At 36.9% G+C, this 26890-nt stretch overlaps 2 protein-coding genes and 5 non-coding genes across 10 annotated transcripts in view; 5 read left to right on the top strand and 2 right to left on the bottom strand.

The window, feature by feature from the left end:
• Positions 1-526: 526 nt before the first annotated feature.
• Positions 527-17703, bottom strand: LOC121427513 (hepatoma-derived growth factor-related protein 2-like). 4 transcript variants are annotated; one of them, XM_041623944.1, is made up of 2 exons: positions 17294-17703; positions 527-2937 (listed from the first exon to the last, which is right to left on the bottom strand). In XM_041623944.1, exon 2 carries the CDS (start codon positions 2878-2880, stop codon positions 1375-1377), a length of 1506 nt encoding a protein of 501 aa, XP_041479878.1. In that variant the 5' UTR covers positions 2881-2937; positions 17294-17703; the 3' UTR covers positions 527-1374. The 4 variants fall into 4 exon arrangements, with proteins under 4 accessions (XP_041479878.1, XP_041479879.1, XP_041479880.1 ...); XM_041623945.1 differs by lacking the exon at positions 17294-17703 and adding an exon at positions 13445-13757; XM_041623946.1 differs by lacking the exon at positions 17294-17703 and adding an exon at positions 9844-9966.
• A 4137-nt stretch (positions 17704-21840) lies between these two features.
• LOC121428144 (adhesion G protein-coupled receptor L4-like) overlaps positions 21841-26890 on the bottom strand; it is a 45728-nt gene continuing 40678 nt past the window's right edge. Inside the window, exon 15 of the mRNA XM_041624736.1 lies at positions 21841-23265. Within this exon, the coding sequence (XP_041480670.1) occupies positions 23040-23265 (226 nt within the window). The 3' untranslated portion in view covers positions 21841-23039. The remainder of the gene's footprint in view (positions 23266-26890) is intronic.
• Positions 24080-24152, top strand: TRNAV-AAC. Its single transcript has one exon. It is a non-coding gene; the product is annotated as a tRNA-Val (tRNA).
• Positions 24851-24923, top strand: TRNAV-AAC. The gene has a single exon. It is a non-coding gene; the product is annotated as a tRNA-Val (tRNA).
• TRNAV-AAC lies at positions 25242-25314 on the top strand. Its single transcript has one exon. It is a non-coding gene; the product is annotated as a tRNA-Val (tRNA).
• Positions 26015-26087, top strand: TRNAV-AAC. Its single transcript has one exon. It is a non-coding gene; the product is annotated as a tRNA-Val (tRNA).
• TRNAV-UAC lies at positions 26351-26423 on the top strand. Its single transcript has one exon. It is a non-coding gene; the product is annotated as a tRNA-Val (tRNA).

A 26890-nucleotide genomic window follows, 5' to 3' on the forward strand; every position in this document is an offset into this window, starting at 1 on the left:
AAATTACCATAATCATGATAATCGCCACCGTCACATTCATTGTCATTGCTGTCTTCATCATTGATATCATCATAGTCGTTGTCATCATCATTTAATACTCCCATCACCACAATCATCAACCATATCAACATATACGATGTTGAAAAACAAAATTATGTTCATATCGATATATTCATTTATTATCTTTGCACGATATTCACCATTTGCAAATTGTAACAAAATGAGATACGCAATATTGATAACAGCAAAATAATAATAATGCAGATTGAAACTCATTTTTCATAAATAGGGCATATAGGCTTTCATTAATATAGATAACATAACAAAATATGCTTTTCTGAGTGTAAATATAAAGATTGTCATAAATGGATCGGCAATATAGATATATGGCAAAAAAATGAAGAAAAAAAATAACTCTTTAATCCACAAAGGGTAATTCATAAGCTTCAATATTCTAAAGGTTTTGTTTTTAAACACGTTAACATGTTGGTATCAATAAGCATTTTTGTTTTCATTTATTTGATGCGAGATAAGAGTAATGTAGATAATAATTATGCCTTGCTGAAGGGCCGTGCCGGAAATTGAACCCAGGACTTCCACTATGTAATCGGGCGCCTTAGACCACTCGGCCACGGCACCTCAAAAGTATATAGGTTAACCGAAAACGAAAAGAAAGTCCGTTCTTTTGGAGGTGCGGTAGTCTTTTCGCACAGTCAGTTCATTGGCTATTTTTCATACAAATGAATTGTCTTTCGTTTTTGAATTATCGAAACTTTTTTTGTCTTCGGATTCCATCGTACATGTAGGTATATTTTCAATTAAGTTGTTTCCGATAAGCGAACCGTGTCAATTTCTAACTTTATGAATAACGAACATCACCAATAAGAAAGGGAGTTCAAATATCGCATAGTATATATTTTGCAAATCTGTAAAGTTCTAAAAATTCAACATGGCATAGCATTGGATATAAAAAAAACATACGTGGATAATTTTATATAACAGATGGTCCTTGAAATTGCAAAACAATTATGGAATATCTGAAGATATCGGGGATTCAAATGAAATCAAAAGACAGTGACCGACATTTGAACTAGCCATAACTGTTCAATTCTTAATTAAGAGGATTTGGTTAAAAATTAAGACAAAGATTTGGATTAGGATTAGGTTGGAGGTAAGGGCTTAAGTTTAAATGTCATGATTATATCCATTGGCGTAATTCTGGCGTATCAAGTGGGGGTTGAAACAATAGATCACCCCCCCCGCTCCCGGCTGAATAGGTTTAGCGCTTGGATTGACGCCAGTGATTCCAAGTGTAGCAAATATAACCGGAAAGAAATTTCATCATTATCATTAGTCCATGAGTTAGGCAATCTGTCAAGGTAATTTTGGGAGCCCCGTTGATTGACTTTTGTGCTTTCTTCTCTGCTCCTTCAGTTCCCTCAATAGCCTGCCCTCTACGTTGACAGGTGGAAGACTGATGGATGTTTGATCTCTTGATGTACGGGTTTTGTGTCTACCCTTCTCCGTTCGCATCTCAGGAAGTGTGATCCCGACCTTGGATCGAGCAAGCTGAAGACGCGCTACCACTTCCACCTGATGGATACTGTTCAGAGCCTCCTCATGGGGACTGATACTTCTTCTGTTGGCAATGTCTTCTTTAGTCCTCGTTGCTAGGTCGGACAATCGCTTCTTCATCATTCGGTCCCTACGATGAGCTGACTCTGTTCTTGAGACGTGTGCATCCGTTCCTCTATGCATTCCTTTCATAACAACTGAGCGCGCTTTCTGCTTTTTGTTCTTTCTAGGCTTTGGTTTCGTTGGAGGTTCGGGTGCTTTCGGTACCGCCGTTTTCGGTGTCGCGCGTTCGCTCCCTTCCGGTACAGTGGGTAAGGTCCTGTCAGTGTCCTTTCGTAATCGCTTCTTCCGTTTTGGTTCTTCAGTGCTCTTTGTTGGGGAGCTTGCCAGAAGGGAGATAGCGGATGATATGGGGATCAAGCCTTGTGGTGGAGGACGGCTGTCTGGACGTGACTGTTCATCTTTGCTTTCGTTTTGCGGCACGGAACTTTCAAGAGGTTTTGATGATTCCGTTGCCGTCTTTGGATGTTCTGGGTTGGAATCAGGCGGCACGGATTTAATTGATGCGTTTGGTTCTTGTGTGTTTTCGCTCTCTATTTCTGACGCTTGGGCAGACTCTTTGATCGCGGAGATGGAAGCCTTCTTGAATTGTTTATGTACCAGTTTGACCAGATTCGCAAAGTCATTTCCAGCTGGTTTTTCTTGGGTTGTCCCTGCTACAGCACCACCTTCAGCGGAGTCTTGTGCTTTGGCCATAGCCTTAAGAGGAGCTAGCCATTTGCTTTTATATTTGGCTTCTCCGCGCATTGCTTCCTTTGTTGCTTTCGCGTCCACGGCCTTCAGCTCAGTGGTGAGATTCGACGCGAGGAGTTTCGAATTCGGGCCTTGCAGCTGTTCGCAGAGTTTCCCCAACTCGACCTGTTTCTTTCTTAGCCTTCTGTACTCCATCTTGAAGATCGGTGATTGGTTCCCACAACGTAAGCGGCTCTCGAATTCGGACTCTTTGCTACTGTACTGCCGTTTGCTTCGGGCAATGTCGACAAGAGCTACGCGCATCTCGTTCTTGATACGGAACAGTTCTTTGAGTTGCGCGTCGCTCAGCTCACTGATATCCCTGTGTTTCTGTACAAGCCGATCCTCCTCGTACTTATTTCTGAGATTGAGGCGATCAAAGGAGCGAGTGCTGTTCTGGCGAAGGGAGCTCCATCTTTCTACGGCTGTCTGGTATTGTCTGGATTTCCGAGTTATCATCGGCGGTTTAACCATGACGTCACTTGATGTCTGTGGTGCCGTCGTCGTAGTCATGGTGGCGGGGTTGCTAGGTGGTCCCAACGGCCACACTCGAAATCAAGGAAGAAGATTCTGCAAAGAATAACAAAAAAGAACGGATTACAATTTTAATAATGTAAATGGGATGCACAGAATGGGAAAGAATTATTCTGCAGAAACACACCATTAGTTTTCGCACTTCGCACATTGCATAAAGCAGAATCTGAGATAGTGAGACGAGATTCACATTATACTGCGGCTGTCTCTTTGATACAGACATAGGCCCGTATTTTGAAGTCAGGTTTAAATTAGACCATGGTCTCACTCTGTGCTTAAATTATTAAATTTTCCTTACACTGTATGTTTCTTATGCGTATTATGTTTATTGTGCTCTTTCCTAAAGACTTAAGAATGATTTGAGAGAGAAATTAGCTGATACATTGAAATTATACTGTTAGAGATTTATGCCACAATCGACTATCCATAGCCAAACCACAATTTTAAACCAGAATTCAAATTAAACCTGACTTCAGAATACTGGTCATAGAGTCTACCATTCACTCTAGATATGGTATAATAATTTAATTGGGTAAAAGTGTCAAACATGCAAATATGAGTCTGTAAACGAGGGCGGTGGCAGATTATTTTAATAGAGGAAGTCGAGTATAAGCCCCTGAAACCCCCCCCCCCCGAAAACACAAGGTGCTGGCCACCGAACACCATGCGATTGGTTTACGACCAGATATTGGAATCAAATATGATGCTAATATTAAGACATGAATTATCTAAACGTGTATCATATTCTAAACCATCGTACGATACTGATGTTCAAATCTGTGACTATGCTAGCATTCTTATAATTTAGAATAAAAGCGAATTTAATATTAGTGATTAATGACGTCATTGCAATCGTACGATTGGCTACGATTTGAAACCAATTTGACCTTTACTCCAAAATAAAGGCCTGCAATCACCCAAAGTGTCATGTTGGTCTTCTTTCAGTTAATATGAATCTCAAATAAAAAAAATACATTTTATCTCTACATTTCCAGAAAATGAGCAAAATGCGATTTGTTTCAAAATCGGATGGTGGTTCAGTCGTAAGTCATTTTCCAAAGTATTAAATACACCTACATATTTTCTTAACTTTCGTCAATACTTTGTCGAATCACTATTGCGTTGGTTTTATATATATATATCTCCAAACTTTGATTTTCAAGCTTTTTCTGATCACTATTCTGGTATCGGATTCTGGTGGATCTTAATATTTTACTCAGTCTAAAAACTGTTGCTAGGCAACGACCTCTTTTCGCACCAGGTGATCGCATGGCGTAGATAAATATTCATGATATACTCAACCCTTTGCTGGCAGCATTTTGCACATTTTTTTCGCCTCACCTGTGTGATTGAATAGGTATCAATGTAGAAAGTGATAACAATCGAAACAAGAATTATTATAATATTGATGATAATAATAATAATTATAGTAAAAATAATGATGATTATGATTAAAATGATGGTGATGATAATGATAGTTATACAGTAATAATATCAACCACAATAATGAAACAGATAAATAAATAAAGATGGTTAAGCAATTGAATTAGCTATATCAATAATATGTTTAAACAAATCCTCATATATCTGATCAAGTCCGTAAATTTTGCCATAACAGCAGTACATGCCTACATGTAGGACCAATTTCCGCGAAAGAAAGTCAACTGAACTGCATTCATGAAACGATGAAAAGATGAGCATTTCAGGAAACAAAATAGTTTGTGATTTTTAATTACAATTGTTATAAGCTACTGAAATACTCGCATCTGATTGGCTGAGAGCCACCTTAATCAGTGAATATCAATGACAAGATGCTTCACACCAGGTGGGTGTTTCATGAAGCTGTTCGTTGAGTTACGAACGACTTTACGCACGACTCGAACATGTTCGTAGGTCATAATTCAATAGGGATATCATAATGAAAATCCATAATTTATTGTTCGAAATAGATATGAAATGATATATCCGAAAATTTGCTTTGCCCAATTGATCGTGGGCCCGGCAGCCACTGAGCAGCGCCAGATCGACGAGGCTCTATCCCTTTAATCGTTGAACGCCAAACAGGGTAGCAGCAAATCCCATCTTTTATAAGATATATATATATATATATACACGTAGCATAAGAAAGGGTTACCAGCTGTGCGTAAAGTTATTCGTATCTTCAAACAGCTTTATGAAACACCCACCATAAGTCGGATATTTGAATGATATATATCTCTCTAAAATAGGATTATATGGTCTATGAAACACATTCAATCATTACAGCTACATTAAATTGAAAGAAAAGTGGCATAAAAGACAAAATACCACCGAAATCTACTAACATCATGTATGCAACTGTGTGTATAGATGCATGCATACCATAGGCCCTATACATGGGACAGGTTTGATGAGCATTTTTACCATACACCCATAATCCATTTCAATGATATAAAACAAAAACTATAAATCACTCAGTAATTAGGTAAATTTGAATGAGTTCACAAATTTCTTTCAAACAGTCGTCTACAATTTGAGGAAACTGTTCATTGATGTTCAATAGATAATTATGATGAGATTATGCATTTTGAAATTCTCACATCGTGATAAGAGATACCATGTATAGCACTGGCCGATCCAGGAGGGGGGGGGGGCACACCGGCCCGTGCCCCCCCCCCTTGAGAGCCATAGTTAAAATTTGTAATGTAAAAGTGCCATTAAAACACACATGTGCCCCCGGCCCCTTTGAAAGTTATAAAAATGAAGACCTTTTTTTTTTGCTTGTCAAATTTTCCTCGAGAAAATGTGCCCCCCTTGAAAAATCCTGCATCCGCCCCTGATGTATAGGTTAACAAGATGTAAACCAGTAGAATACACCCCCCCACACACACACACAAATTTTATGTTGAGGGTGTGCGATAAACTCTCTCAACAGAGTTTAGTAGTCAACTCTGTACTTTCCTCCCGACTTTTGGTGCAAAAAATTTACCCCGAAAATTCCGAGATAAGATGCATATTATTGAACACTGTTAAAAGATTTTAGGACTATTTCTAGTTTGCTACAGAAGATGAGCAAATACAAGCTGGTTTACCGAGTAACATGAACATCTCAGATGATTCCACGGATGATAAAACAAAAGAGGGTCTTGAAAATTTCGACACTTTCTTAAATAGATGATCGAATCAGGCTCGGGCTGAGGATAGAATGGGCCGACGAGCTCCCAGTCAACATTAAAAGAAATCACAAATTTCAAGACAACAGACTAAATCTCCAAACGTGGAAAAGTCACGAAGTCACAATGAGGAATATTAAGGTATAGGTTCATCGTAGTCGTGGACTCAAGGTAGTATATAGGATTGGTAGACAGACCATACTTGATTTCCATGCAGCTCGAGCGGGTTGGAATAGGCGACACGACGGAATGCACAGACCATGAACTTCTCAGTCATTTCCCCTTGAAACGGCTGGCATCCAAAAGAATATATCATAAAATATATAATCTTTCCTCCTAAAACAAAATGCAGATGGAAACCATTTATAGATCCTCGCAACATATACGCTGCCTCTTATGTAAACTTTGACGGCACACTAAACTTGGCTGAGGATAAAACGTTGACCCGAAAATACTTTTGATGGTTATCGTTGCCATGACAACATAGTCCGCTGGGGGTGTCGTATTCTGAGGGTCCCATTCAGGTAATGGGACATGGTTCGTTGTACAAGACCAAGGGATGGTTTCAAAGCTTTGGAATCTTTCAGAAATTGTGACAGGGCTGTTAAACGTTCTGAATAGGCTTTGTGCTCGGAATGGGTGATAAATGAGAACGATTTAAAAGGGATATTGAGAATGAATTATCAAAATTGCGGAATTGACCTTGGGGAACACACACACACACAATCTAAATAGCTTCCCGTAGGCAGAAATGTGCTTTGACGTGGCAAATCTTAAACAAAAACATAAAATTCTCCCCGAGGTTTAATTGATTATATTGATAATGACAATTAATCGGTTGGTTGAGTTGGGATAGTTAATACAAGCGACGTTTTTCTCTCCGAGTTGAAGGTCGCGAACGCATGCAGACGTAGCGCACTATAAGGCAAAACAAGCAAAATTACAGTGATACATGTAGATAGAATCTGAAAAAATATATGAACGACGTGATTGCCGAATACAAAACCACGGATCAATATATCAATTTTGGATAAATTCGTTTAAGATAAGAAGATACATGCATGGTGATATGATAGTCTATTGTACATAACTCTACACATCATATCTCATCAGCCATGTCAGTGAACGATATGCTCGCTCGAATGAAAAAGTATCAATTATGTGTTGAATGAAATTAATGCATTTGTTAATATTACACACGATTATCCGATATATTTGAAGATTAAATGAGATATTATTGATTTCGTGATAAGAGAGAGAGGGGGGGGGGGGGTATCACTCATCTTAAAAGGTTGTACTTCATCGATATATCTAGATTAAAATCTTTCATCGTTCAGTGGGGTATCAACATCAGTCATTTCAATATAGGGGCAACCCCACCCCGTGATATTAGACAAAAATCAATGAAAGACGATAATTAATTGATCTGACGAAATTATTCAATGAATTTAATTGACACCGTCAGTAGATATAGAAATAGTGCTAAATAAACATAATAATATCTAGCTTTATATAGATAATAATTTCTTTGAAGAAATGATTCGGGAACGTATTGACGGTTCTTCCGAAAGACCTGATCAGATGCTTGCCCGACATATACAAATTCGCAAGTAACTTAAGTATTGATTCATCCTTTCATTGATTACAGAATACGAGATAATGACATCTGGTCATCAGGGAAAATAGTCAGAACAAATGACTCTTTGAAATAAAGTTTAGATAGTAGGCCTAGTTTAACGTGGCTGTTTGTGTCTGATATGCTGAAGTTTTGCCTGGAATCTTATCGGAAATTTATTTCTATATAAATCATCATTACCCCCCCCCCCTCGAAATGATTGGACATTTAGAATCATTCGTAGGGTGCAGAACAACCCCATTCTCTGGACGGGCAACTTAACCCCCCTCCCCTCTCCCCAGCGAAACCAAGTTGATATACATGCACATGTATCCATGGGTGTCGATCACGGGTGGAGGGATGTATCCCCCCTAATATTTGAAGTGGGGGATGGCCTGTATTATCACCCCCCCAATAATCTAGGGTAGAAAAATTATAACAATGATGATGAAAAAATGAAAAGTTTGAGATACCAACTCGATTTTGATTTAAAATCGTGCTCAAAATGTCTGCTTTTCAGATTGGAATATAAAAATTTTCAGCTCGCGCTTCGCGCTCGCATCATTTCTGTACCAAAACCCCATACTTTTCATGATTAAATAGGTGAATAGAATGTCCCGTTTTCAGTTCTATACCTCAAAAGAACTCCCGCTTAGATTTGCAATAATCTTTTGTTGGATACATATCTTGTTCTTTATTAAAAGCGTCAACTGTCTTTTTTCCAGATCGAAATATCAAAATGTTCAGCTGGCGCTTTGTGCTCGCATCTATTGTTCTTCTAGATACCCATCTTAATCATTGGTACAAAAAATGCTTAGAATATCAAACTGTCACGTCAGAATATAAAGAAATTTCAGCTCGCTCTCTAGTGAGATACATGTGCATGTATCTATGCTCTTCGTGAGTTACTACAAACAAACCTAAACACGTACATTTTTCCTGTTTTCATGTCCTACTAGAAAATTTCAGCTCGCGCTTCGCGCTCGCATTGTTGGTGAGGGTGAAATATGTGTCTCTTTTTCATGAGTCACATATATATATATATAATATAGGCCTATGTGTGTGGGGGTGTAGGGGTGTGTGGGTGAATTTGTTCGTTTTGTATGATAGAGCGCCTTTGGAACGTTGATTCATGATTTTGCCCCCCCCCCATCTAAAAAATTGGTCGACGCCCCTGTGAATACATCATATGCTCAATAAACAGATCACTTTGTACATGGTCCAGACAATTTTTGTCATTTTTTCTTTCGTATGAGTTTAGAATAGGCTAACTTGTAACACAAATTGAATTTTCAAAAAAAAAAACTATATAAGTACAGTACACTACAACGATGAAGGAATTTCCAATAACACCATGCATATCGATCACTCCCAAATGTCCTATAACTTGTGATTTTAGTGGGGGTAATGTTGAAAGATCCCCATCCACAAGAACTTTTGTGTTGATCACCCCCCCCCCCCAAACCAAGAATACCGATCGACACCCATGATATTAACAAGCAGCAATAATAAAAGATAAAGGATAAATATTTGGAATTCAAATGTACAGGACTTCTGCCCTTTGATTATGTGATAAAATATGTACCCTCGCATAAATAGGGTTGTAAAAAAAACTCAATCTAACATAAAAAAAAATCATTACATCATTGGCCTATAAACATAATTTACATGGCAACATATAACCATGGAGATGATTGTAATCCACGTACATTGTGTGTTTGATCATGGGATTCCAAATTGACTAAAGTCATACATGAACAATTATACTTCGGAGTAAAATTGATTAATCCAAAATGACTAACATTGTGTGTCCTTCAAAACTAATATTCAGAACGGTGTTGTTGTGAGGGCAAGTTACAACGGCATTTATTTAGAAATCAAACAGATTGAAATTCTATTTGAACGAGAAAACCAGATATTCTTTACACGAATTTTCGGCACCATTTTTCCCTCTTGTCACAATTCATCACATTTGAATTTTGAAATATACATGGGATGTCTCAATAATCTCAAACGGCTATCACTTTCTTATTGCAGTTCCTATTTCTTTCATACATTCACTATATTATTTCTTTTCTGTATTTTTCCTTTCGTACAAGCAATTATTACAAGATTATATATATATTCTTCTTTAATATGTTTCAGGTATAAAATAGCTCAAAAACACATTCTTACCACAAGATCTCCGAACCACCACCATGTCATGAGCCATTAGAACTTCGTCTGACTGCAAAATGGAGGAAATGATATCTGCGATTTTTCAATGACTGATCAGATCAAATATTCATTTCTTCGAAAAGAAATCGTCTTCAAAAGTCCTCAAGATTTCGGTCAATATTATCTCCCTCTAATCGATAACGCTCGAGTTATAGGTCCGTGTCGATGGCTTCAATATTATTTCTCTTCGATTGCTCGAGTGGCATCGTGTTATCTATTAGAGAAACTCGAGTGGGTGCTTAATTGCTTTTTAATTGGGCCAGTTGATTAAGCAAATCATAGATGGTCTGCTCTCTTAACGAACTTTAGACAGAATCAACTTGTGTCTTTTGAAAATAACGATGTCAGTTTCGGCACGAAATACTAGCTTGAGAGGAAAGGTGAGACGAAAAGTAACGAAGGTCTCGACTCGGCGATCTCCGGTGACCGAGTGACATACCCGAGGGGTACTTCGGGGAGGAGGGCGTGCTGGAATGTATATCAACATCATAAATGCGGTCAAGGGTCATGGAACATCATTTTTTTATAGTTATGTCACTCAAGTGAGACTAAGCCCACCCCCCCTCTCCTCTCTCTCTTGCTCTGAATGTCTCTCCCTTTTTTGTCTGTTTGTTTGTGTATTTGTTTGTTAAATCCTGTTTCCACTGGCGAATGCGAGAGGGGCTTGGAGCAGTTTCCCACTCTCCCTAAAAAAAATGAACCCATAAAATCCACGACAGATCGGGTTAAGAGCAAATGATTGAAATACAAGTGGGCTAATTATTATTCTCTGGATATGTCAAACTCTGTGTCTGATTTTTTTTTAATAATGTAAAAACTAGGTTGCTCTCTTGCTTCGCTAAATCACAAATCTTCATACCCCCTGCCTCATTACGCCACACCCTGTTACAAAATGTTTTCATAAAATTATCTTTCATGGCACTGTTTATTTGCGTGGTCTATGTCTTTTTATCATTGACCGCCAAATCCTCCATTCTGAGAAACATCTCACTTGAAAATATGCAAAGGATTTCGAAAGAAAAATACTGAAACAACTAGAATTGGCAATATAGGGGGTTCGTCAGGGGAAAACATGTGATTCTACAGTTACCATGGAAACAGGACGCTCAGTCGTCGGGCAGACGCCAATTTCAGGAGAGTCGGTCCATGATCAGGTCATCGGGTCATTCGGCACCCGCCGGCCGCGACCACTCTTATGCTTCATGATCAGCATACGATGGTATCGCAGAAAAGTGAAAGACATCATGGACATTGTAGAGAAATAAAGGAGTGTCTGGATTGAATTTGTTCCGATTTTTAGAGTGACAGAAAAAAAATGACAAGTTGAAGATGTTCTATCTATCCTTAATAATACCCATGTCCTATGCCGAAGCCAGCGAACCCGGGAATGGGGCGTATCCCCCCTCTATTTGGAATTTAGCATAAATGAAGCCTTTTGGGATCGATAATGTCATCCCCCCCCCCCTAAATAGAGGTACCGAGGAGATACTCATGAACAACGAGAGTTTTTCATTTTCTTGGTGATGATAATAATTCCCACTTTCTAGGTGATAATAATATATGATCAATAATGTGAATTTCATTGCTATTGGCATGATTGGTGTTTTCTAACATTTGTTTATAGGTTCCCAAACCAGTTTTTGTTTGGTAAAAGTACCACGGTAATCCTACATGTAGTTTATTAACTTTTGTATTACAGTATATCTACACAATCAACCGCGTTGACACCCCCCCCCTCAATATTCAAAACGCACAAGCCATATCCAATATGAATTTGCCTTTTGACATTTATTGTGTGAATAACATTGCATTTTGCCCCCATACACATCATGCACATCATGCAATCATACTGATGTGTGTTGTGTGGCTCGTATGTACCCATAACAAACAATTTAGGGCAAATATTGACAGTCATTTCTTGTGTTTGTTCGGCTTAAACTAAAGGAGGAATGTTAAGGGTTCTTGTCTGTTCTTAAATGAATTGGTTGCTATATGCATGAGGTGAAAGGGAGTGAGAGTGTGTCGAAATGTTTGTCTTTCGTTTATTCCGAATTTCTGTTTCCGTGTGTTCGTCTTTTCATAATTATTTTCTAGGAAATTGTCACTGTTTCGATTTTTTCTTGAGTTCGTCATCATTGGCTGCCCGTTATCATGGCGACCATATCGTTGATTTCAAATCGATCTTGAATCGTAATGATTTTTGTCCAGTTTTGCCTGACTTTCAGTCTCATCTGAGAAGTTTTCCTAATAACCGCTTTAAACTCTTAAACGGGTTGAGAAAAATCCACGAATTAAAAAAGAACAAGCAGGTTTTTCGATAAAATATGAAGTTAAACATGGATAATGGTTAAACGGCATTTCACACAGCATTACGCGAAGCTCACACAACATTAAGCAGTGGCGAAATGAACCAAAAAATTTGAGGGGCTGGATATGGCGTATCGGGCAAAATTTTCGACATTTTTATTTCAAAAATCCCAATTTGTGAAATACTCAGAAAATAATATCATATTTCACCATTCTCGCTTTCACTTTCTTTCCTTTTCTCTGTTTTATTTCTTGGTCATGAAAAATTTGGGAGTGCAAGCGCCCCAAGGCCCCCCCCCCCCGCCCTCATATTATGTACGCCATTGCCATTCTGTGATACTTTACCCAATAATCAAAATACATGTCCATGTTTTCAGCCAACCCATGCAATATGGAGAAACCGTTTGTTCAGATTATTGAGATTCAGTGAGGCCTTTTGCCGATTCCTTATACGTTTTTTATTAGTGTATCACAATCAAGTAAGGATGTAAGAGCGTTCATATAATTTATTTCATCACAGAGTCCATGCATAACATTATATTCATCCCGACACAGTGTATGAATGAAAGTGGTGAAATGGAAATTGGTTACGTAATCCTTCGTAAGTATAATTAAGTGTCTAAATACATCCTATCGTATATTGATTATCAAATATTGTGTGAAAGCAAATATTTCATCTTGATGACGGCGACAAGCGACCTAAATTTCTCGCCCGAGTAATCATTATTCTTTATGAATTATTTCATTGAATCAACAACCTCAATTAATGTTTAAAGAGCCGATCGACTACTATCCACTCTAAAACTGTCAATGCTCGATCACAAATTAAAAAGGGTTGATTAAAAATGACCCCATTTTCATACAACATTTGTTAAATTGCTATATATATCCAACACAATAATTGTTCGACTTGGGATGATAAAAGTTGTTTCATCATTCTACTATATTAAAAGTGTTAGAACATATGAAAAATTAGTCATTTATAATAATGATCTTTTAAATTGTGATAAGATTTTAGTTTTGAGAGTGTAGCAACCAAAGGTAGCAACAATCTTATCGACTAGGTCAATACACTTTTAAGATGGTCAGAACAATATCGGTTTACTCTTTATAAAACTGTTAAAAGGGGAAGCAAAAAGAAATACCCATCGTTTGTTTAAAAATAGGCCTAAATTATTATAAATGGCTTCCTTTTTTTGACTGACTATTAAAACTAAATCAAATTTTGAAACAGTAATATTCGTATGCTCACTTCAACGACGATCGATGGCAGGATGTTGAGATGTTCTTGTATTGCAGGAGAAAAATCGTTTTCACAATAATCAGTTTAAAAGAGTGTTTTGTTCTCCTTGTCAAGACGAATCAGCTCCACTCACAAATTAAACCCCCCAAATGAAATAAACGAAATATATAGTATGCTCTCGAACACAATGAGAATCATATGATATGACGTCACTCACGTTGACCACGCCCTATCACTTCTAAGAAGATTTAATGCGAAGACGATGCATGACCTTGGTTTGACTAACCCCTTATAGGGGTTTAGTCACACCACCAAAGCTGACTCCAAATCGACCGACGAAGTTCTATTATTTCAAATAACGGACAATTAATAGCTTTGATCGACCTGGTGTAAATTTCGCACAAAGGGTGTAAATGTGGCGGCATCCAAATCCCTTGTCTGACTGTCTGTACTCCTAAACTTTCACCCACTGGCGGAACAACAAAAACAAGATGTCACCAAACTAAATATCAATTTAACAAGTGGCTGTGAAATGTTTTCTTTCATTTGCAACGTGCATGAAGCTTCTTTTCATGACGCCGACCGCATTGTAAAACTTACATTAGTAGTGAACATACATTATTCAATGTGATACCCCATGTGCAATAACTTTCTCTGCGTGCAAATAATGCAACAATTGCTAAATGCATTGGGCTGGTTATTTATCTTTGCAAAGAACCTATATAGGGATAAGTCAGTAATTGATATTCGAAGAAATTAGAACAATAGATTGTCGTCACAAATACGTAAATGTATAATTACAGGCCTATTGTAACTATTTCCCTGGAGTAACAGGCCGGGAAGCATGACGAAGGGAGAATGTTTAAAACACCGTAACACCGTGAATCGAAAGCGATTTAAAGTAATCAATTTGGAAACCTTTCTCATTATTGTTTTGTGCTTATGTAAGAGGTTTATGTTTGCGAATAACAATAGTCATCAATTAAAATTTATTTTTGCAAGACACAAGTCTGTAAATACGTCAGAGAGAGAGCTTTTCTTAGGGCTATCAAATTAATAGCAAGGGTATCTAGGGGTTAACTTTGTTTATCGGTATCGTCATGTCTTGAAAACCAGAACGAAACAAAAAAATGCAATTTATCGAATAAATCGTAATTAAGACAAATAACCGAGACCATTATTTGTAATATTTTTTATGGATAGTTATGCATACATGACTTGTATACCGTTGTTTTTACCAATCTGTGGCCGCAACAAGATATCAGTTCCCTTTCAACTTTTCCTCCATCCCCTCCCCTCCCCTCCCACCAGCATATATATAGATTTGGGGCTTTAGGGGCATGCACCACCCCCCACCCCCAGTTCCACGACCAAATATAACAAGGAACAGATGAAATTAAAATAAAAGGAAAGGGCGAAATAAGTTTTCATGTACTTAGTGTTGTCCAAAATAAATCTCACAACATAAGCTTTTCTTATTTAAAAGGTCAATATGCCATGTTTGGTCGCTCATATTTCTATATTTGTGTTTCTAACCCTTTTCCCTACCCCCCCCCCCTCCTTCTCACAGCCGTGACCCCGAAGAAAATAAGATTTTGCGTATCGGTTATAAACGTCGTACAGTTTTGCTGTTTATCAATGCTCTTTAAAAGCTCCTTATTCATAAATATAATCCACTGTAATATCGAAATACCCATTCGCAAAAGGCCCTTAAATATTTTCTCGACCCTCGGGCATCATTGGAATTGGTGATTTGTTGATCTTCTTAAAACCATTTCATCATAACATCGTGCATTCTCATTTGAAATAAAGATTAACATTATATTCTAGCTTCAGGTGCGGTATCATCGCAATAGCTAACATTTACGCTCCTGTTTTCAAACAAGCTGAAGTGGGGACATGGAATGAAATAACAATTAGTTGTCTATTATTGCGCAACACCAGTTGAATGTATTCTTTGGCGTAACAATTTCCCAAGGGATTACAAACTACTTATCATGTATCTCTATTGTGATTTGAGTTATTCTTTTCTTGCTTGTAACCATCGGTGAAGAGAAGATACAAAAGCAAGCAATCAGAGCATTTTCACTCCCCACCTTCGATTCTTCCTCTGTCGCTCTCCCTCTCCCTGTCCCACTCTTTCTCCTTCTTTCTCTTCTTCTTCTTCTTCCAGTCATTCTTCCATGTTTGTTGATCTCTCAGATCTGTCTATCTTTCATGTCTTAAGACGAATTAAGAACTGTCACAAATCCTGGTATTTCTTTACCTTTCGGATAAGTCGTTCTGCTTTTGGAAGGGATTTCTTAAAAAAAAACCCCGAATTTTTAAAGAAGCACAATCGTTACAATGCACAGTTTAGCAAATGGGTAGTACTTTCTCAATAAACATGGTAAGTCTGTCGTCGCTCAACCCAATTTATACAAGAAAGACATTGTCGTAAGACAATTGGTTATTTCTTCCACTCAAAAAATGCATTATTAATCATGGTTATTTGTATTTATGCAATAACAGTACGAAGTCATGAAACAAACTAGTAGGGGAAATGATATATATCATTATTGTTTCAGGAAAAAGTGTGTATGTGTGTGTGTATTTTAGTTTTGTCAGACGTGTATCAATCAGGTATGATTATTTACGTCTGGGACCGACCTTTAACGTCACCATCCGAAAGACGTGACCAGGGCTCGAACCTCGAACCTCTGCATCAATTTTGTAACTTCCCCACAGCTTGGATTACAGGCGCACGCCACAACGCCCAGTTAAAGAAACATATACATATATATATATCAACACTGAACATAAATCTTAAATAGCAGTTAAGGGTTCGACTACAAATGATGATGTATGGATACATCCGTAGAGCAAAAACGATGTTCAGGTGGCAAGGAGTTATCCGACATTATGGGAAATAATAATTCAATTCATATATTTGAAAGAAGAAACGTGAAAAGTTCCTTCTCCATTATTGTCAGAAGCTAAACATGCAGAAAAAAAACACATTAAACTTATGAAAATAATGGAAGCATCTATAAAGAGATAGATTATGTGCATGGATCAAATAGAAATATTTGACAGAAGTGAAAATGAAATTATACCAAAATAAAATAATACGAATAAAAGCCTTGCTCGCATAAAATTATTTGGAATTGACAAATTTCTACAATCAAAATTAAAACAGAATGAGCTAGCCATCCACGTATCCATCACCGGAAAAGTATTTTTGACACCAAACAATTCTTTTCTGATCAATGGATATAAAAATGTGTTTTTGGTTTGTTGGGTAATATGTGCTTTTGGATTGTTAAATATTAATGGGATCATCGCTTTGATCTACCATGACTCCCACTCCTAAGCATGCGTACAGAAATTAAATTCAACAGAATAAAACCATAGATGGAGTGACCAGGAATTACAGGCAACCACCTTCTTCCTGTATCAGATGATGATGATGATGATGTTGTCCGTTGACAGGAAATAACGATTATGTTTGAAACACAATCGTTATTTTCTGTCAATAGTCATATTGTGATGATGGAACCAATAAAACTTAGAAACAAAAAAAAGTTTTAGCAATCAAAATATATTCGGAGACGGGAGAAAATTATCCGAACTAAGGACCAGGAAAACAGCCGTCATAACAGGATAATAAAGGAGAAGAAAAATAAAACAAAAAAAATGCGTTGGACTCAATCTAATATCATGATGAATATGCAACGCAAAAATTATCATTTCAGCGTTCGTTACATGTGTACAATGAGAAATTAGGTAACCTCTGATTACAAGATCGTTAACTTTGTGACAATTATTTACATATACATATTTCATATTAATACATATATATATTTACATAATACTTACAATTGTATTTAAGTTTGATGACATTCGTCCCTGTAGCACGCTGGAAAGGTGTCTGACAGATAATCCATAAAATCAATCCGTAAAAATGAAAGAAATATTCCAGAGTTTATTAGCCCCCAAACAAGTCCTGAAGATACATATATAATCGGTGTTAATGGTATCGACCAGCAAATCTACGATTAGATCAATCTGATGAGAAATCCACTGATAAGATGCATTGAAGAGCTGTCGTGATTCACACCACATCTGTCATTGTCATTGTTATTAACGCTCTATGATTATGAAATCATATCGCTATCACTCTTGGTAACACCGTCAACAGCTCCCCAGTCTGGCTTTCACAAACCACCACTGAATCCGACCCCTCTTCTCTTTCTAAATCTCCCTCTCCCCCTCTCTATTCGCTGTTTCCTTGTATCTCATTGTAACGCATTCTATTCTAATTGCTCAACGAAGCGCTCCGCGGTCGGCTCATCTCCGATAGCACAACAAACGATCGATAGCAATCCCTTTGTCGTCTGGTCATGTTCGTCTTGTCACATCGGCTCGAATGGGGGTCTTCCTTTCTTCTGATTTTCTTTCATCGGGTTTTCATTAACATTGGAATTGACACCAAGGTTATAAAGCTGATCATTTGGTTTAGCGACATAAATATTTAAAATGCAGGTCGATAATGCCATGTTCACAATGTTTTCGTTGTTTGTCGTCTTGTAATGTCCCCTCAAGACATCCAGCAAAGCGCAGACGAAATCTAGGGGGGGGGGGGACTGAGATTCTTATTTGGGGGAGGAGGGTGGGTTTATTTATGTGTGTTAGTATGAAAAATGAAATGAGTAGTGATTTTGATTTTTCATTTGAGGGAGAATTAGAAAAATTCAAATATGATATGCATGCATTAATCATGATTATGAACCATTCAAAAACTTCAAGCTATTTTTAAAGGAGGCATCTTTCATAATTTTGGTTACATCAAGATCAAGGTGTGATGCAGCTACCGATGAGAAATTTTGTTCTAATAAATGATATTTTGAATAAAATAATGCAAAACAAAAGATTAATAGTTGTGGATTCTTTTATATCTGTTGATTCAGTCTGCCATAAAATACTTAGTATGCAATCGAGAATAAAACGAAAGAAACCACATGCGTCAATTCTTAGATGCAACTGTGTGTTGTTGTTATTCATTTTATTTCATGTTTCAGAGAACTGGCATCCACTCGCTAATAAACAATCGATTAATAATTAATTTGATTTCGCTACATCTTGGACAAAATTGTATTAAATCGAATAAATCGATGAAATTACCTCTAAAACAAGGACAATGCTGTCAAGAAAACTTTTTTGTACACTTCAAACATTTTAAATAAATCGATAGTGAATTAAAGAAATACCCTTATAATTTATGTCAATATGAAATAAGGGGTTGCAATTAAGAGGTTTTCAAGAATAATTTCTTAAAATTTCGGCACTGCAAAAAAGGACTGGCATACCTGCATGGGTACCAGTTGCAGAAAGAGTTGCGTTTGAATGCAACCTATATATAGGCCCAGTCCACCCCACAAAGTTGAATTGAATAAAAACATGAAAATGAATGAATCAAGCAAACATAACCGCTGAAAATGTCACCACAAAATGAACGTTTTAAAGACGTTTAAGACGAGAATCGGGCGCTTTAAAGTTTCACTTAATTTCCAAAATTGTTTTATGTCCATTCTCCTCGATATGCAAATGAGAGAACCGATATCATCACACACTAACTATTTATTTTGTATTGTACTATTATGTGTTTCTCACTATAATTTGAAACAAGGGTTGAATCCTCTTTGAATGTTTGGTTTCTGTTTCTGTTTATGGTAACTCCCGTAGGAACTCGGCAGGACAGCACTTTGCTGGTAAACGCCAAGCTGGTATATGACATTTTACCTATGAAACATTTTACGTCTAGATTAATCAGTCATAGTGGCGGACGTTTTATAGACGACAGATATCACTCTCGGGCCTTTTTATCAAAGTGGAGACAATGGCAGAGTTGGGATTCGAACTCACAACCTTGCGATTATGAGTCCAATGCTCTAACCACTGGACCACATGACCCGTTTGCCATTGTTGCAAACTGTTGTGATTCATGATGATGCTTTTCACTGTGAACCAAAAAAGAATTATATATATTTTGTAAAATAAGCTCCAAAAGACACAGTAATTTTCAGAATTTTTCTTTTTGATTATTCAAATCCTCTTTGTGTTGCAGAGGTGGACTTGCCGCTTTTTTTCAGCATCTTCGATGTTAATATTCGCACTTTATGATGCAACATGTCAAATAAAAAAAAACTGTAACATATTCAACGTGGAATCAAGAACATGTTTTTGATATACTAAAATATGAAAAAATAAATAAATTTGTGAACATGGGGAGCGTTTTATGAAAGTGTGTGTATTTGAGTTTTGTCAGACGTGTATCAATCTGATTATTTACGTCTGGGACCGACCTTTAACGTCACCATCCGAAAGACGTGACCAGGGCTCGAACTTCGAACCTCTGCATCAATTTGTAACTTCCCCACAGCTTGGATTACAGGCGCACGCCACAACGCCCAGTTGAAAGGACTATAGTCGGACGTTTTATCCAACAAAGTCTGTTTCATCCGACAGTTACCATAGTAACAGTGCTTCTCAGCCAATCAAAATCAAGGAAAGTTGTCAGATCTGACAACTTGTTGGACCAAGATGTTGATGAACGGCTCCCAATGCCTTTCATGTTCTTACTGCAATCGACAGGTTATTAATTTAATACAAATGTAGAGGCAGGAATTTGAAAAGATGGTAAGGTTGTGGTAAAACGCATCGATATTTTCGCGAAATTTAAAATGGTCCCTCTTGCTGGAACAATCGATAACTTCTTTATGTTGATATGCCTGTTGTGTTTGTTATTTTCATGTCAACTAAAGTTGACGGCCAGTGTACACCGATATCCTATTCTAATTTAATATTTTTTGTTGACGTGTCTATGATTTTCACCTTGCGAAGAGAGAGGGCGTTATTTTGTATCCGAGTCTATAGTCTCTCTTTCTCACCTCGCTTCTTCAGGGCCTGCGACGTTGTGTTTATGAGGTTAATCATGATCATCATCTAATAAGTGGTATTTTTATGTACTGGGGCCCGTTGCAGAAAGAGTTGCGTTTAAACGCAAGTAAAAAGAATCAATCGCAAGTCCCAAATGCGCGCTGTTGATTAGTTGAAAATCAAGTTACGGGTGATTTTTAGAGTTGCAATTGATTGCAACTCTTTCTGCAACGGGCCCCAGATCATGTACAGTCTATTGCTGCACTGATCTGTAGGCATCCAACATTATAGGGCGAGGTACTGCAAGTTGATCAAGCAGGGGCGGAGCTAGCTTTTTGTTAAAGGCGACCGCACACCTTACGATTGGTCTGCGACCCGATTTCAGAATAAATGTATTAGAATATGATGCTAACATTGAGTCTTGGAATATCTTACTGTGTAATGTTCTAAATCATCGTACGAATACCAATGTTCAAATCTGTGACTATGCTATCATCCTTCTTAGAATAAAAGCGAATTTAATATCTAGTCGTTATGACGTCATAGCAGTCGTACGATTGGCTACGATTTGAAACTAATTTGGCCTTTACTCCGAAATGAAGGCTTGCAATCTTTCAAAATTGTTATATTAGTATTTTTTCAATTCATCTAAACCTAAAATAAAATGATATATTCCATTCACATTTTCAGTAAATGAGCAAAATGCGATTTGTTCCAAAATCAGATCGCGAACATTCGTAAGGTGGCCTGAGGTGGCCTGTTTGACAATTAAGTTGGTTTCCTCATCTCAAATTCCTAATTCAGTTAACCGTAACCATGATACATATTCAAAAGTTATAGGAATAGCACTGACACCTTTTATTTCCAACAAATCAATAATTTTATTATTTAAAGTCACACTTTCTGTAGATACAGTTTCCAGCTTCCACTAACCCAGTAATGGATTTCGAACAATAGAGTTAGATTATAAATTACACTGTAAAAACTGCGGTGTTAAAACTGACACCAATTGGTGTTAATAGAGTACCACACCTGAGGTGTTAAAATTACACCCTAGAGATTAAACATAGCACCAAAGAGTGTAAATGTAACAACAAAAGGTGTTGTAATAACACCTATAGGTGTAAAACTAACACCACCAATTTAACACCGGTGTAAAATAACTGGTGTGGTCCTCTATGTACACCGGTTAACATCACAGTTTTTGCTGTGTACATCGAATAATGAGATTTTACACAACATCATGCATGGAAACATCAACATGATAAATATAAATTAACAATGAATCATTGACAAGTCAAGACAGGCATTCACTAGTGTTTCTTGAATAACTGTACTTTACAAATTAAACCTGCAGAAATAGAAGAAAATATATCGTATTCTCAATTCAGTTTTAATTCTTACTCTGGTCTTTTAGCTATAAAATATAAAACAGTATAGTTCCAGACGACAGCACATTAGGTGCTTACTTCATTCGCAAGTGTTTGTGAATGATAGATAACATAGTTTTCTTCACAATTAAAGGTTTTCAAAAGAATATAATAAATAGTAAAAGTGTATAATCCCAGTCAAATTTTGTACAAAATTATTTGTCTTACAATAATATTATTTTAGCACAGAGTTAGACTGTGGATCGGACTTCAGAATAAGGATCATGATAGCGGGCTAGGTAAAGATGCGATCCGGGGATGTGATCCACCGGCACTGTTGAAATGCTTAGTTTTAACAGTGTGTAGACAATTTCACACTGGATATTACCTCCACAGTGTGATTCTATGTTCCATATAGTATATTATGTGAGGACGTGTTTCACACTGTTGAAATGTTTAAATCTAACAGTGTGAAGATCATAATGACATACTGTGGACACTTGTAAAGTGCGATTAATCAGTGTGTCACAGTTTGTTCACATAGTGGACTGTGGTAAACATGGTGAAGACACAATCCACACTGTTAACATGCTCACATTCAACAGTGTGAAGATATGTTCACTCTATGGATACTTCCACAGTGTTAGGTGTCACTGGCGTAAACTCACAAAGCAGGCGCAGGGAGGGGCCGGGGGAATCATTGAAGCTTGTCACATTCCTGATATCTATTAACTGGCTTATTATAATTTCTATGATTGGGAAAATTATTGTTTCATCATTTCAGTCCTTTCACTGCCGTCATATTAGGAATACTATAATACTTTGTACGAGTTATATGATGTCTGTACGTGCACACGATGAAAGCAGTTCAAATTTTCAGCAGAATTATGAATGTCAAGAGCAGTAATGACTGTAAATACACCGTCCATTAAGATAATCTCGTAACATAATTTTTACCGAAGTTAACTACACTGATCAAATGCATCGGCCTCTATCCCAGACCATTAAATAAGATGCTTCATAAATATAATTTCGCCAGGAAACCATGAAATCAAGTCTTTTGTGCATCGACAAGAACTTCGAGTACTTTGCGAATATAACCATTCACATTGATGGCGTCCATGCTTGAGAAAAAATTGAATGACGATCCGTTTCACCATCTCATGAAGCATGACCGGGACTTCACAGAGTCAAAAACAAGTATATTCACGACATCCATCCCAGCTCTGCATAAAGGGGCAATATATCCCATATACAGGCAATAGACTGATTACTGGGTAACTATGACGTCACAATACTTCGTCATCATGATGATATCAACCCGAAAGTGTCCGATTAAACGAGGTGGATGACGAATATTCGCGATAAGTCCCGGTTGGTTTGAACGTTGTGCCTCCGCTGGTTGATCGGTTGTACGTATCCCTCAGACTTGTACTCCTGCTTCGAATGTTGTCCAGTTCCGAGCTCTTGGCGGCCGAGCGTCGCTTGGGACGAATTGACGATGGACAAAGCTGCTTTCTCCACGCTCTCCTCAGCTCAGGCCTAAATTAAAACATAAAGATAAGTATTGGAAAGTAAAGATATATTTAAATGGAAATGACATCATTTATGGACCAACCAGGAAACCCTCATGGAAATGAATTTTCTCGAGAGTTGAGTGAAAACTGAGCAATTCGTTCGCTCCCTATAACATTTTTCTCAACTAACTGCCATGCGCGCTATTAGCATATAGCAACAACGGACTACTTTCTCATTTTTCACCCAATGCATGCCCACGAGACTTCGCACACAGACATGCGGGATATATATACTTTTAAAGTGTTTGTTGGGCCAACAAACACTTTAAAAGTATACATATTCCGCATGTCTGTGTGCGAAGTCTCGTGGGAATTGGGTGAAAAATGAGAAAGTAGTTCGTTGCATGCACCCGACGTACTGTCGATCCCTTTACGCTGGGTCAAAATATTTGCATTTTCCAGAATTCTTTATCTATACTTATACCCTATAATTATTTTTTTTGGCTAATTCTGATGGTGAAGTGTTACCATTCGCATTTCTAATAAATGTTACTGTTTCTTTTTTCAATTTTATTCAAAATCCCAAGCTCCGGTCTTGTTGCATTTCTGTGACTTTCCCAACTTTAAAGTTTTTACTCCACAATTTTATTTTGTAATTTGTAATATTTCGAGACGCAATGACTCCGTTGCTTTAATTCATATTCATTTGACTGATTATTTATTTATTTTATATTTATTGCTAATTATTGTTTTTTGCTCTCTATTTTACTTTTTAGTCAATGCCTTCATTTGTTGTCCGTAAAATCGCAGTGTGCATAATCATGAGAATTCTTAACTGAGTTTCCGTAGTGTAGCGGTTATCACGTGAGTCTAACACACTCAAGGTCCCCGGTTCGAGCCCGGGCGGAAACACTTTGTTTTTTTAAATGTTTGATTCATTTTTTTTTCAATTCGTAAACAGTGAATAATTAGATCTAAAACTAAAGCTAAGACTTTGAGAACCCCTTGGTGTATGATAGTGTTTTTTGCGAAATGATTTCTTATCAACTATTTTGTTGATTCGTTTTAATGTCTTGTCAGATTTTTTTGGTCAAATTTTCTTGCTCTTTTAAAATCATCTTATTTTCATCCTTAAAGAATTTTAATGAAGTGTTACCATTTGAATAATAATGTATAGGGCTACCAACTGTTGCTATTTCCTTCTTTTCCTTTTCATTCAAAGTCTACACTCAAAGTTCCCAATTTGATCCTATACGGAAAAAATCCTCTTATCATTTCGAGATTTTTTGTATAGAAAATTTAATTATTGAATTAGTTGATGTGCAACAAATTCAATTTATGATGTGAAATCAATACGGTCAAGCTTACATTCCCATTTAATAGATTAATTGGTTTTTGATAGGAAAAGCTGTGCATGTAAGACTATGAAAAATTATGTGACAAAGGTCATCGAATTAATCTAAAGGACTAAGATTGCGTATTGCCTAATCATCTGCCTCCATCCTTTAATTTCTCATCATTAAATATCTGCTGACTGTTTGATGATGGGTAAAATCATTGTTGAAAATACACATTATAAGAAAATAAACAACAACGGTAACTAGCAGTCAGTTTCCGTAGTGTAGCGGTTATCACGTGAGTCTAACACACTCAAGGTCCCCGGTTCGAGCCCGGGCGGAAACATTTTTTTGGCTCTTTTGCAACAAATTTTGATTATTATGATATACGTAAATTATTTATGCAGACTGAATGTTAAGAAATTAGCGGATTAAGGCCGGTCATATTTTCATTATCTGTTATCCGTTCTGTACTTGCATCTTCAACTTAGTTCTCGCTTGACAATCTCATTTGGTAGAATCTCAAGACGCAATGATTATGAACGTGGTAACATTAGGCTTCATTATTTCGTTTGTATTTCATTTTGATTGTTTTCATAAACTGTTTTATTCGATGCTAAAGGTCTGTGATAATTGCAGTGTACATAAATCAAACATCACCTGAGTTTCCGTAGTGTAGCGGTTATCACGTGAGTCTAACACACTCAAGGTCCCCGGTTCGAGCCCGGGCGGAAACAATTTTTCTCTCCAATCCTCTTGTTGGTTGTTTTGCAACGAATTTGAATGATTATGATAGACATATTTTCGCAGATTAAATGTTAAGAAATTTTGCGGATTGAGGTCCTGTCATATTTTCATTATCAGTTTTAATCTTCTCAATCCATTTTCAATCAATATCATAAAATAAATATCTGTCTCGGTAAGATTCCAATAAATTCACGTGATATAAGAAAAACATGAAAAAGCTACAAAGTCTGCTAAATAACTTCCGAAGTGTATAGTGGTTCCCATGCTAGCTTTACACAATAGTTCCCGGTGCGAACCCAGGTGGAAACAGCAGTAATTATTTTAATGTTTGATTTCTTTTCTTGCGATTTGTTGATATTTGTTTTTTTATAGATACATATTTATTAAACCTATTCATACCATTGTTCATAAATAATCATGATTACTTTAAAGTTTCCATAATGTAGCTATTACCATGGTTACCCACACTTCCTCTCAGTTTCTTTATCCGTTCTGTTTAGTTCTCCCTTGATCATGTTGATGATCTCATTTGATAGAATCTCAAGACAGAATGATTTGACAGTGATAACATATGGGCTTCATTATTTCGTTTATATTTCATTTTGATTTTTTTTCATAAACTTTTTTTATTCGATGCTTAAGGCCGTTTTCTGTTATAATTGCAGTGTACATATGTCAAATCTCACCTGAGTTTCCGTAGTGTAGCGGTTATCACGTGAGTCTAACACACTCAAGGTCCCCGGTTCGAGCCCGGGCGGAAACAATTTTATTTTCTTGGTGCTGTACTTTTTCATTGTTGCAAAGGTCAGTGGATTTATCTTGATAAAAAATAGATGGCTTACATATTCGTGATAAATTCATCTTTTTCACACATTGATTCCTGATTATGTAATGAACGTCACGCCCCTGTTATTTTCATTTTTAAAAATCTGATTTTACCCAAATCCAAGAGTCATAAAGGGCAAAAATATCTTATTCGTTGTTTGGATGTATTTCTAGGTTGAGTGAATGTTTAACGGCAACTGGGTTTCCGTAGTGTAGCGGTTATCACGTGAGTTTTACACACTCAAGGTCCCCGGTTCGAGCCCGGGCGGAAACATATAGTGATTCCTTTTTATTTCTTGGTTTCATGTGTTTTTTTTTAATAGATATGCTCTGAATTAATATACTTGTGAAACATTTCTAGGCATATTTTTATGAATATTCATTAGGTGGGCTGACGATGTTATCCCCACCCGTTCTTTTGTATTTTGTTATAAGAAATTATGTTTATTCAATTTTTTTCTACCAAGAACTAAAACAATTGGATTGTCTAGTCATTAAGTGCATTAGTTATTTATTGCCGCAACTTATTTCATCATAATGGAGACACATCATTTACAAATGTGTGAAAAGATGAAACATTCATGATTCCATGTAATAACATATATCATCAGCCCACCTAATGAATATTCATGACGATGTGCATATAACTGTTTTCACAAAGTATTGATAAACTTTAAAATCCAAGAACTTCGTTATTTGTTCTCCGATTTTGATGAAATTTTCAGCATTTTGCTCTGTGAG

Source organism: Lytechinus variegatus, chromosome 14, assembly GCF_018143015.1.
Source record: "Lytechinus variegatus isolate NC3 chromosome 14, Lvar_3.0, whole genome shotgun sequence".
Taxonomy (NCBI): domain Eukaryota; kingdom Metazoa; phylum Echinodermata; class Echinoidea; order Temnopleuroida; family Toxopneustidae; genus Lytechinus; species Lytechinus variegatus.

Bases quoted from the DNA above. Each gene is read 5' to 3' on its own strand.
- LOC121427513 (XM_041623944.1), bottom strand. From the start codon at position 2,880: ATGACTACGACGACGGCACCACAGACATCAAGTGACGTCATGGTTAAA.